General features: G+C 43.9%; 2 protein-coding genes across 3 annotated transcripts in view; one reads left to right on the top strand and one right to left on the bottom strand.

Annotated features, from left to right (window-relative positions):
• The window catches only part of sh2d3cb (SH2 domain containing 3Cb), a 28,036-nt gene that overhangs the window by 2,806 nt on the left and 13,046 nt on the right, over positions 1-12,184 (bottom strand). For both annotated transcript variants that reach the window (XM_084054778.1, XM_084054779.1), the window contains 5 exons: positions 2,613-3,076; positions 1,899-2,014; positions 1,396-1,567; positions 1,098-1,209; positions 384-590 (listed from right to left, as the gene is read on the bottom strand). In XM_084054778.1, the coding sequence (XP_083910904.1) occupies positions 384-590; positions 1,098-1,209; positions 1,396-1,567; positions 1,899-2,014; positions 2,613-3,076 (1,071 nt within the window). The remainder of the gene's footprint in view (positions 1-383; positions 591-1,097; positions 1,210-1,395; positions 1,568-1,898; positions 2,015-2,612; positions 3,077-12,184) is intronic.
• LOC311043504 (UDP-glucuronosyltransferase 2C1-like) lies at positions 7,081-12,106 on the top strand. Its single transcript, XM_084054780.1, has 3 exons — positions 7,081-7,258; positions 7,521-7,640; positions 10,385-12,106. The coding sequence occupies exon 3, from the start codon at positions 10,387-10,389 to the stop codon at positions 11,965-11,967; it is 1,581 nt and encodes a 526-aa protein (XP_083910906.1). The 5' UTR covers positions 7,081-7,258; positions 7,521-7,640; positions 10,385-10,386; the 3' UTR covers positions 11,968-12,106.

Raw genomic sequence — 12,184 nt, 5'->3', positions numbered from 1 at the left:
ATTCCAAGTTTCAACCTGTTGAGGCAGGTTTTAGATCCACTTAACAGGGTAAAGTATAGGTTTTCAGTTGGCTTTAAAAAATGCTAATAGAGCCCGCTTCTCTAATGTCCTTTGATACATGCTCCGCAATTTTGGGGCATTGTGGGTAAAAGTTGCTTCTATGCTTTTTTGTGGAATACAATATGTAAATGGGAAAGACCAAAATGAGAGGACCTGAGGGTTCTTGGTGGGTGATGACAATTTAGGGAGCCAGAAACCAACCAAGAAGACACTATACCATTAAGAGCTTTGTGTAGATTTACCTTAAAATCAATTCTACATGAAACGGGGAGCGATGGTGAGGTAATTAAAACAGCTGTGATGTGCTTATTTCTTACCCTTACCATGTAATTTGGTTTGAGCATTGGAGTGATAGATTCCCCCCAACTGTGCAATGGTCCGTGCTGCCCCCAGGTGGCACATGACAACGTCTACACTTGCCTCCACTGTCTCCCATGGCTCCGCCCCTTCCCCCACCGCCACACTCTTCTCCAGGAGGGTCAGCAGCGGGACCACATGGGGGAAAGACGTGTTGGACAGAGGACAGCTCTCTGAAAAGCAGCAGATAGAGTGAAAGACAGACAGAAAAGAGCAACAGATAGAGTGAAAGACAGACAGAAAAGGGGGGCAGAGAGAGAGAGAGTGAGCTAGAAGAGAGGAACTATTTTCAGTTTAACAACATGAACCCTAGTGTCCCTAGAGTAATAGGCTAATATTCTGCAAAAATAGGCCGACATTCTGTGAAACTAGCCAAACATTTGGCAAAAAATAGCCTATCTAAAAGCTAAAAACACGTGACACGTTTCAAAGTCAACATGATCCCTTTATAAGCTCGAGTGCACATACATCATTAGGAATTTGGCTTAATGGTTGCTATACAAGAATGTACAAGGAAAATAAAAAATATGACAGAAATGATAAATTATAAAAGGAAAACAGGGACAGGGATTTTACATCACATTCTCCTGTAAGAGCCTGACTGATTTATACATACAGTGATGAAACAAGCATTCCTCATTTAATTCAAAGTGTCATACTGTAGTAACAGAGATTGATACCTTTCCCATCATTCAGACTTTTCATGAAGGGCTTCAGAGTTTTCTCGTAGAGAATAGCACCCTCTGTGTGTCGCTGGCGTAACACTGTCCAGGTCTGCTCTAGGCGAGACACCTGAAGGCCAGAGAACAAACACTGAAAACCATATGGGGTTCAAAGCCACTTAAGGCCCATCAGTGAACACAACCCTCATAAAACGGCAATCTAACACTTCTACAACAATCTAACAATGCACCCTAAACAGTAATGGTGTAATCAGTACAACCTCATATTTGATTTGTATAATTATACTGTATTTACCTGTGGTAGCTCTAGGGCTCTCATGATGGCTGCAAAGCCAAACATGTTGCCCAGGGTGGTCTTGAGCTCAGCAGCAATCTGGATGGTTTTATGTAGCAGGGAGGCTCTCTCCTCAGTTGTTCCTGTACATCCCAGTACATCCACAGCTAACATGATGGACATGGTGTGAAACCTATTATCAAAGCATTGCAGGTAGAATAATGGGAGTTGTTTCGATCAGTTAATAACTTATTGGTTTATTTTTATTTTAAAATGATGATATAACAGGTAGGCTACTGTATCAGGCTCAGCTATGCATTTGTTCTAGAAAACAGTAGCTTCAGCTTTCATTCATTGTATAAAATCTAGGACGTTTCTATTGTGATTAATGGGTTCTTTAGTGATGGGAGTGGTAATCTGTACGTCAAATGTATTGTGCTACCGCCATTCCCATGATCGCGGAAAGAAAATCCTTCTTGGATAACTATTACAGTAACACAAAACCTGTGCGAATAACCCCCCACCTCTCAAGAAGGTCTAGACGTAGCTGGTGTCCATGAGGCAGGGTGAGAAGCTCCATCCCGGAGCTCACACCCATGCTTCTCTGCACATCTGCACTCACATCCAAGATCCTGGCCACCTGCCGAACACAGACAATGCCGGTCATTCATGTTTTCATTCTGTTAAAATGATAGCACAGCTGCCTTGGACATCCCACAACTTTGTGAACTTTCTGTTTGTAACGGGTGCCCAGGGAATTGGGGAATGACCTTAACTGTCAGAGAAACAGCTTTTAGAATATTGTAACTGGCCATATGTTTGTTTGGGGTTGTATTTGTATGTGTGTGTTATGAGGTATTGGAAGAATTAAATATGAGCACTGATTAGGGACTGTGCTTATCTGAATGTGTGTGCATGCATGAGCGCGCGCGCACGCACATGTGTGTGTGTGTGTGTGTGTGTGTGTGTGTGTGTGTGTGTGTGTGTGTGTGTGTGTGTGTGTGTGTGTGTGTGTGTGTGTGTGTGTGTGTGTGTGTGTGTGTGTGTGTGTGTGTGTGTGTGTGTGCGTGTGCGTGTGTGTGCAGTGCACGCATATGTTCAGACCTATCTATGTGTAGTTTATGTTGTCATATATTTTAGCTATGGCTATTTTCTGTCATACTACTAATAAAAGTAAAGTAAGCCAAGCTGCTGTAAACTAAACTGTATGCATTGCAGATGATAAATCGCAACAGTACCATGCAGTCAGCCTTGGTGATATGTCTGGCTGCCGTCCTTGGGTCTATCTCAACAAGCAGTTCCTTCACCCTCCTCAGAATGCACACCTCCAGTGGCTTGTTCTCCTTGGGCATCAGCTGGGACTGGTATCTGCTTGGCCTGAAGGCAGAGACAGTCTCCACCACTGGGGAAAAATACACATTCCCATTCTCCGCCCTCAGTCGGTCTGAGCCCTCCTCCGCACACAGCCTTTCGACATAACTCTGAGAGGGAGGACCGGGGTACAGCTCTGTGTAGCTGTTTCCATCTATATCTGCAGGGAGCAATTCCTGGTCGAGGGAATTGTGGAGCTTGTCGTTACACTGTCTATGAAGGGCGGTGTCAGGGGCGGAGCGTGGTTGGGCACCACTGGGGCATCTGGACAGGGTGGAGGGAGCCACGACACCTTCTGTACAGCTGTTGTATGGACTTTTGGACTGGTGACCTGGTGTGAAAACCGGAGAAGACACTATTTAGCAGAATTACTTTATTCATGATAAATGGTGGTGGGGGGGATGAGCACCGGCTTCGAATGCTATCAATGCATTGAATGGGAGATTATCACGTTTTATCAGACCATTGAATGGGCGAAGTAGGCGAGCTACCGTCTACCCCGCGATTTATCAGACCATTCATTGGGCGTAATCAGGAGCTACTGACCTACCGACGGAGGCGGAGCAGTCCCCACAACAATATTTACGATTCTGTCCATATCGGTACATAACTCGAACGGCGCTGAGTAGGCACAGGCGAGGGTCGCACCGCTCCGGACGGCAACTCAGTCGCCTTAGCTCCTTCGGTGGCCCGTCGCGGGGCTCCACCTCGCCTGAGACTGCGCGCCTCCGTCATGGTCCGAAACCGAAACAACCAAAACCAAAACCGAAACTAAAGTATTTAAGTCATCTCCGTCGGTAGGTCAGTAGCTCCTGATTACGCCCACTGAATGGTCTGATAAATCGCGGGGTAGACGGTAGGTCGCCTACTTCGCCCATTCAATGGTCTGATAGAACGTGATAATCTCCCATTCTATGCATTGATAGCATCCGAATCAGGTGGGGATGAGCGGTTAGGGAGCTTGTCCCTGAACAAATCTCCAAAACATCTTAATCACTGGGGTAGTTGGTAGCCTACAGTACACACAGTACTGTATCTTGAAAACTGCAATATGAAAAATATAAGTATACTGTAGCACTATGTCATAAATGATAATACAATAATTATGTCTAGAGAGGCAGCTTATGACTGTAAAGCCTGACTTAGTTACGTGCCGATGTAACGCACCAAAAATAGAAGATCTATACACTCACAATGCATCACGCTGCGCAACCTAATATAAGTCAGGCATACGTTTGATGATTTCAACCCTGGAAATCTGTGCAGGGAAAAGTGAATAAGTAATGTTTTCCACTCTCATAGACAGACATACATGTAGACACACAAATGTTACTTTAACCCCCAAGTTAGGGGCATGGGTCCCTTGGCCCCTAAAATCTATAATCTCTGGCCCCTGTTCAGCTTTGGGTCCACTGAATCATTCAGGGGTTCTTCCTGCCCCTGAGTGGCTCCGCTGCTCCAGTGGAACAGCAGTTGCAGACAGTAAAAAAAACGATATAATGTACTGGTGTGTACTGTACTGCTCCTAGGTGTGCACTGAATGGAGCAACTACAACCACAGAAGGGTGTGCAGCTAAGTCCAAAGCCAGGTACCAGGGACCACCACCCTGACTAAGACTCAACCTGGGGACCACTGTTGTGTTGGGAGGGGATATGGGCTATGATTAGTGTTTATGAGCTATGAACACTAACACTATGCATCCCAGGTCTATAATACATTATGATCAGCTTATAATTCTGTGTGATTAGAGTTATAAGAACTAAACAAGAATGACAAGTCATAATAAAGCCGCATGCGCCAGGCTTTTTTGGCCCCAATCTTGTCAACAACACAACATTTAACTATAAAGAAATGAAGATGACAAAAGACAGCTAATGGTTGTCAGGTGATGGACAATTAACACGTTGCAGAATGAATGAAAGATGCAATCAGAGTCATGCACAGCGAGCCACACAGTATAGGCAAAATAATAATAGTATTCAAATAGTAGCTTTAAGGCTACTAATCATTTATAGAGTTCTCAACGGGCCTGAAAATGAAGGCTCGGCCCTAACTGGGCCCGACTGGGCCGGCCCGGGGCTCGGCCCGAACTCAACTATTGCCATCATGTTAGGCCCAAAACCCGAAAAAAAAAGAAAAGAAGATTTTCGATTTTTTGTTTTATTAAATATTTTTAATATTATTATTCTGTTCTGAATATATATTTATCTATTATGAAGATGGCGCTGACGGCAGCGGACATTAACTTACACTGTGCTTACACTGTGCTGATTAAAATGAAGTTAAATCCTTATCTTGCTCACGCACCTCTGTGCAATGAGATGCATCGTCTGCATTTCTCTGCCTCTCTCGAGCGAGTCTTAATGATATTGATTAATATATATAAGAGTTATTCTTTAAACGGGCACACTATTTAATTATATTGATTAATATATATTAAATACATGTTTATTTATTAGACTTTAAAAACACAACATTAATAAACAATCAACCATATTAGTCTACTGAAATAGCCTAGACTATGCCCACATCAGCAGCCAATATGTAGGCTGCCAGGGCAGGTAAATAGAAATACTAGATAGATAGATAGATAAATAATATGTAATATCCCATACAGAATCGATCTCAGGAGATGTTTCATTCATGAAGAACTGTGACACTTGTGCTTGGGTTCTTATATTTTTGGTATGTTGTTCTCCTGAGGCATGCTGTTTGTCTGATGTCAGCCAGTCCACCATGGACCACAGAAAACATATGCCGACATAGGCTACTTTAAAAAGTTTACAGTTTGCTTTGCTCCAAACATCTCCACTGACGCTGTCTACAAGGCACAGCTCCGGCTCGCACAGAAGGTATCTTAGCAACGTGAAAGCGCTATCGTCATTGGTCGTGTTTTGAGTAATGAGCCAATGAGCTGCTGAGCACACTCCCAGACAATGGCATTATAGCCAGCGGTGCCAAGTCTGCTTATTTCCTGCAACTTGTGGACAAATTCTGCCTTGTTTTTTCCTTGTTTTTGCCCTGTTTTTGTAGGTCGCCTGGCTCATTTCTCTCACTATACTTGGCAACACTGACTCACTGCGAGTGCGCTCCCACTCTCCCAGTAACACACACAGCAGAGAGACAGGGCAGCTCATAAATCGCCCTGTCATGCAAATAAAAAACAAATTGATTCCCCGACCTTAAATACGGGACAAAGTGCGTCCCGTATCAGTTCAATACGGAACGCGTCTTTTAGTTTTCAATTACGGGACGATTCCGTATTTTACGGGACGGTTGGCAACCCTAACAACGACACATGTGTAGTGTACTGCGTGTATGCACGTTCTCGCGTGTGGCTTGCTATATATGGAAAACTCGCTCCTGCGTTCTTCAATTGATTTCTGAACGAACCTGACCACTGAATGTACACTATTGTTGAAGGCTGGTGTACTGTAGACCGAAATTGCCGTGGGTTTTTGTATTAAAAGGGCCCTTGATATGGATGCATCATGCGGTAGGCAGTAGCCCTGAAACATGAATGTGAACCATGGCTACATATGCGGCAATGGATTACAAGAACGCTCGTCCCCAAACACACTCGCCCGGGTCTAATCCGGCGGCCTCTGTCCGCGAAATGAATGGGGGTGAGTGTGTTTTGGGGCGAGTGTTCTGTTTACCTCGCCCAGAATCGCTTTTTTTTTTACTCTCTCTCACATGGTTAATACATTTGATTTTGGGATGTACAATACATGAAAATTACGGGATTAATAACGCAACTTGCGTCGAGAACTAATGGAGAGTGGACATTACCGCGTTTGGCTAAAAACAGTTAGTAACATCATACAAGCATACAAGCTAACTATTAGCCAAATTCGGCTAGCGCTCAGACGAATCCACTGAGAGAGGCGTGTCTAGTCCCATAGCTTGGGAGGACGAGGGCGCCCGTGCAGAGTATGGGAAAGTATCCCATTGGCTTAAACGACAGCCAATCACGCAAAAAAAGTGTCTAATACATGTCGGAAATGTGTCGGGTCAGAGTCAGACTGAATATAGAGCCGCTATGCTTTCAGCATGCGGCTAAATACTCATAACCCTTTATAACACAGTTTCTCAACCAATTGCCCATAGACACATGTTCTTAAATAATGACTGTTAAGGGCTTGATATAATTCATTGCATGATACTACGCGCACCACATTTAATCAAGCCCTTAATTTACAGTCATTATTTAACTGAAATATAATGCTAGTGAGCAGAGCGTTTTTGAGTGTTTGAGTGTTTTTGAAAATGTCTCTTACTTCAGCCAGCCTTCTATATTAAACTCATGTTAACCGATGAGTGAGCAGACACATGCTATTATACTGTATGAGCACATTTCCTAATAATGTTGACCCAACCAGGCCACACTTCCACTTCACTTTTCTGTGGAAGTTCTAGTAACTGCTGCCAACAACAACTTCTTGGCTATAGTGGAGTCTCATGTCTCACGTTATTTTCTGGCTCGAACCACGCCCTGTACATATTCTTCAGGTATGCCAGCATGAAAATACTGTGTATTGTGTATTGTTTTTGTATTTGTATTTATCTAAATACACTGTATATTACAAATACTTTATATCTGCTGTCTACTGTTTCACTTTAATATTTTGTTGTTGGTGGTGTTCTTTTCTTCTACTTCTTTGTATAGTTGTATTGATTTTAAGATACTGCATGTGAAGCTTACCTGGTGCATTCCCAACTTGGCTGAACATGTTCAGGACTTTGAACTTTATTCCTCTTACTGGGTCAACAGCCTTTTAGTCACACCTACTACTACACGAGTAGAGAGGGATGGGAGTCAGGAATCCACAGTGAGTGTACATTAGGTTGTCGGATGTCAAGCACACTATTTATGGGCTGTGGATTACTACTGGTAAGTGAGTTTGCATTTAAATGTTTTGGCATTTACTGTAGCTTAATTTCTTTGCTCCAGCGTGACTTTACATTTCTGAGTGAGCAGGCAGGGATATATAATGTTAGTGTTTATGCGAAATGCATTAAAGAACTTCAGTTGTGACATAGCTTTCACATTAACATGCAAGTTTAAAGCTGTTATAGCATGGGACTTTCATGAAGAGGGAACCTTTTGCGCAATGTGTGGGAATGTGTTGGACTTGGGAGGGTAACGTTCCAATTTGTTCTATATCGCTCATGCTCTTATCTAGTGTGAAGTGAGGTATGCACAAGGCTTGATCCATCCCGGTATCTGTACATCATTTCATAACAATATGTAAATCACTCTTAAGCTGTGAACCTTATAGATGTGTTTTTTGCATATGTACTTTTCTCCAAATCTCATATCATACCTGTAAGAGGGCAACTATTGTAATATGTATGAGGCTTGACCCGTCCCATTTTGTGTTTTATCTTGTCACTATTAAGTTGTATAATCATATACAGTAGTAGATAATATGATTGCATATGTACTTTTCTCCATATCTGTATGCCCAGAAGATATGATGGCATACATTTTACAACAGCTTGTGCACATTGCAACAATTTCTTTAGATTACAATCATTACCATCTGTAGTAAGAGGTAACAGCTGTAGCAATAATCCCCTGCACAGTTTATGCATGAAAACAAAACGGCTTCATTTGAGAACATTAACTTTTCTTGTGTAACTAATGGGATTTGCCTGTAGGAATTCCTGTGGAATTCCAACACAATCCTCTTGCATAACCAGGAAGCCGTATCCAGATTGACCAAAAGCAAGCCATTGCGTAATAATACAAGCACCATGCCTTAGCTAAAAGCATTTAAAAAGCCTTGGACAAGCAGTACATTTATTTATTGTTGGTCATACTTTGCCACTGGATTTGGAAGTCAATTACTGAACTATCAAATCTGATTGGGATTAAGTGTAAGAGCATTTGTATTTGCCACTGTACAGTATGGAATTAGTTTAGTTAGTTCGGCCAACATATTTATTGTGACTGTGTGGGGTAGTTATTGATTTGTTTGCTTGTCAAGTGCCTGTGCAGGCCCGCAACGGGTCACAATGGAAACTAGAAAATGTGCTCCTCGGAGCACAGGTCTCCGCCAGTACTGTTCCTGATTAATCCTGTCTTAAGTGTTACTTGATTAATCCTGTCTTAAGTGTTACTCCGCCATTTCTCAGCCATTTCGTGATTACTCCTGTCTTACCTCACTTTGAAAGAGGCTAAGACTCTTTCAAAGTGACACATCTATTTATAGGCCGCTATACGTGGGGCGGCAGTGGCTCAGGGGTAGAGTGGCCGGGTAGAGTGAACTGGAAAACCGCAAGGTTCCCAGTTCGATCCCGGGCTGGGGCACTCCCCTAGAGTTAGTGTCGAAGTGTCCTTGAGCAAGGCGCTGAACCCCTAATTGCTCCCGATGCGCAGGTTGGTGCCTTGCATGGTTTCCTCCGCCATCGGTGCATGAATGTGTGTGTGAATGGGTTAATGGCACAATCAATGTAAAGCGCTTCGGATAGAAGCGCTATATAAATGCACCATTTACCATTTTACCATTTATACGTCATGCGTCTCACTAGCCAATCAGAGCACACTCTTTCAACGTATTGTCACGTGTCACGTGAGGCTTGACCAATGTTAGCTTGGCCGAGGGGGGGGGGGGGGGACGGAAAGTGAAAACATAGTCTCCTGGTGGAGACAATAAAACTCATAGTGTTTTATTGTTATTGTTAACCTGTCTTTTTATGTTTAATTTACGGCACTCACTGCTTTTGGTTTCCTCTGCAGTGCAGTAAGCTTTTGATTTACTAATGAAATGGAAAATAAAATGAAGTCATCTATTAATCAATAACAATAATAGTGTACAATGGTAGTGATTGTAAAAGTTCCTTTTCATAAATTCAACCTCTAGTTATACTATATTGGGACTGGGTGCATTTCGCCTTTCCGACATGTCGCCTTTCCGACGTTAACGAACCCTATACCTAACCCTAACCCTAACCGCACGCGGAAGCCACTAGTCGGAGTGGCGAGATGTCGGAATGGAAGGAGAACCCCATTGGGACTACATGCAAATCTTGAAATGTCATAATTATAGAAAAAACATTTGTACATTTTAATTGAAATCTCTAGGCGCTCGGGTGGTGAAGTGGTAAAGTCCCTGCCCACCACCACGGAGGTTGTGGGTTCGAATGCACCGTGGTGCATGCGGCTTTGTCGGGCGTCTTTGCAAACACAATTTGTTCGGGGGAGGGAAGCCGGACGGGGAGGGTGATATTGGTCATTGCATGTACTCCTGCGGGCTGGGGCGGCACCTGTCAGCAGGGAGTGTTAGGCGGGAGGAGTAGGACGAAGGTCCTACGTCCTCCCGGTGGGGACTCCTCACTGGCAGTTGAGTCAGTAGGATACAACAGCAGTGACAACACAGAAATGTGTGTGGGGAGGAATTAATTGGCATAACGACTTCATTGGGGAGAAAAAGGGGGTAAAATAATTGGCTACTCTAAATTTAAGGGAAAAAAGGAGAAGAAATCTCTAATGACTTCTTTACCAACCATGACTGAAAAGAGTACATTCTTTTCCAAACAAACAATCAGGTGTGAGCTTAAGTGCAGTAGTTGAATAATGTACCTTGATATTCATTCATTGTCATTCTGATCCTCCTGTCATTCTCTCCTCAGAGATGGGCCAACTAACACTTGTGGTGTTTGCTATACTTCTGTGTTCCACATCACTCGTGGATGGAGGGAAAGTCCTGGTGTACCCTATAGATGGAAGCCATTGGATCAACATGAAAGTCCTCATTGAAGAGCTTCATTCCAGAGGCCATGAAGTCACAGTGGTAAGGCCAGAAACCAACTGGTACATCAAACCAGACGCCTCTCAATACAAAACCATCACAATCAAGGCCACTCGAGGTGTAGATGAGGAGTTCTTCGGGTTATTTGTGACAAGGATGTTGAACTTTCGGCGGGATGGTTCCTCAGTTTGGGCTCGTATGGGACTGGAATGGGAATTAGTGACAAAGTTCCGTGACTTTCACAAAGCCTTAATTGAGACAATGGAGATAATGTTTGAGGACAGTGAAATGATGAAACGTTTGCAAGATGCAAAGTATGATGTGGTTTTGACGGATCCTGCATTCGGGGGAGGGGTGCTGTTGGCTCATCGTCTAGGTCTTCCTCTGGTCTTCAATGTCAGGTGGACTGTCCAAGGGGACGGGCATCATGCCATAGCCCCCTGTCCCTTCTCCTATGTCCCAATCGCCGGGGCGGAGCTGACGGACAAGATGACATTTTCCCAACGAGTCAAAAACATTGTTTTCTACCTTTTTACACGTTTGCAAATTGCATATGTTGCCGACCCGAACTACACACCGTTTGTTCACCGTTACTTCGGTCCTGACGTCCATTATATGGAGCTGTTCCAGGCAGCAGATATCTGGCTGATGAGAAACGACTTTACCTTTGAATACCCTCGCCCCACTATGCCTAATGTTGTTTACGTCCAAGGTTTCCAGTGCAAGCCCTCCAAGCCTCTTCCTCAACATCTGGAGGACTTTGTCCAGAGTTCTGGAGAACATGGGGTCATTGTGATGACTCTGGGCACCTTGATTGGAAATCTTCCTGAGGACATTGACGAGGCCATTGCAGCGGCTTTCGCCCAATTGCCACAGAAGGTGATCTGGAGGAACACTGGGAAGAGACCATCAACCCTGGGAAACAACACCTTACTCATTGACTGGTTGCCCCAGAATGACCTGTTGGGCCACCCCAAGACCAGAGTGTTTGTGGCCCATGGAGGCACCAATGGAGTTCAGGAGGCCATCTACCATGGCATTCCTATTCTTGGCATACCTCTCCTGTTTGATCAGCAAGACAACCTGAACAGGATGAAAGATAGGGGCGGAGCCAAAGTAGTTGATATTGCCACATTAGACAAAGACAACTTCCTGGAAGCATTGAAGGAGGTCCTTCATGAGCCCTCCTATAAGGAGAATATGCAGAGGCTGTCAATGATACACAAGGATCAGCCCATGAAACCTCTAGACCGGGCCATGTTCTGGATTGAGTTCACCATGAGACACAAGGGAGCGCCACACTTGAGGACTGAGTCATACAAGATGTCAAAGATTCAGTACCATTCAATTGATGTTATAGCCTTTCTGCTGGCAGTTGTTTTACTGGTATTAATTGTCTGTATTTCAGCAATGAAGTTTCTGTGGCGTAAAGTGTTTTGCAGGAGGAAAGTGAAAAGCGAATGATGCAAGTGTTGTAACATGTGTACATGCCATGGGCATTATAACTTCAAATAATTGAGATACTATCATCTATCACCAAAGAATGTGCTACCATTGTACTGTGTGTGTGTGTGTGTGTGTGTGTGTGTGTGTGTGTGTGTGTGTGTGTGTGTGTGTGTGTGTGTGTGTGTGTGTGTGTGTGTGTGTGTGTGTGTGTGTGTGTGTGTGTGTGTGTGTGTGT

This window comes from Gymnoscopelus microlampas (genome assembly GCF_963454915.1).
Source record: "Gymnoscopelus microlampas genome assembly, chromosome: 4".
Classification (NCBI taxonomy): domain Eukaryota; kingdom Metazoa; phylum Chordata; class Actinopteri; order Myctophiformes; family Myctophidae; genus Gymnoscopelus; species Gymnoscopelus microlampas.
The sequence above is the reverse complement of the archived record's forward strand: the minus strand, read 5'-3'. Positions and strand labels throughout refer to the sequence as shown.

Bases quoted from the DNA above. Each gene is read 5' to 3' on its own strand.
- LOC311043504 (XM_084054780.1), top strand. From the start codon at position 10,387: ATGGGCCAACTAACACTTGTGGTGTTTGCTATACTTCTGTGTTCCACA.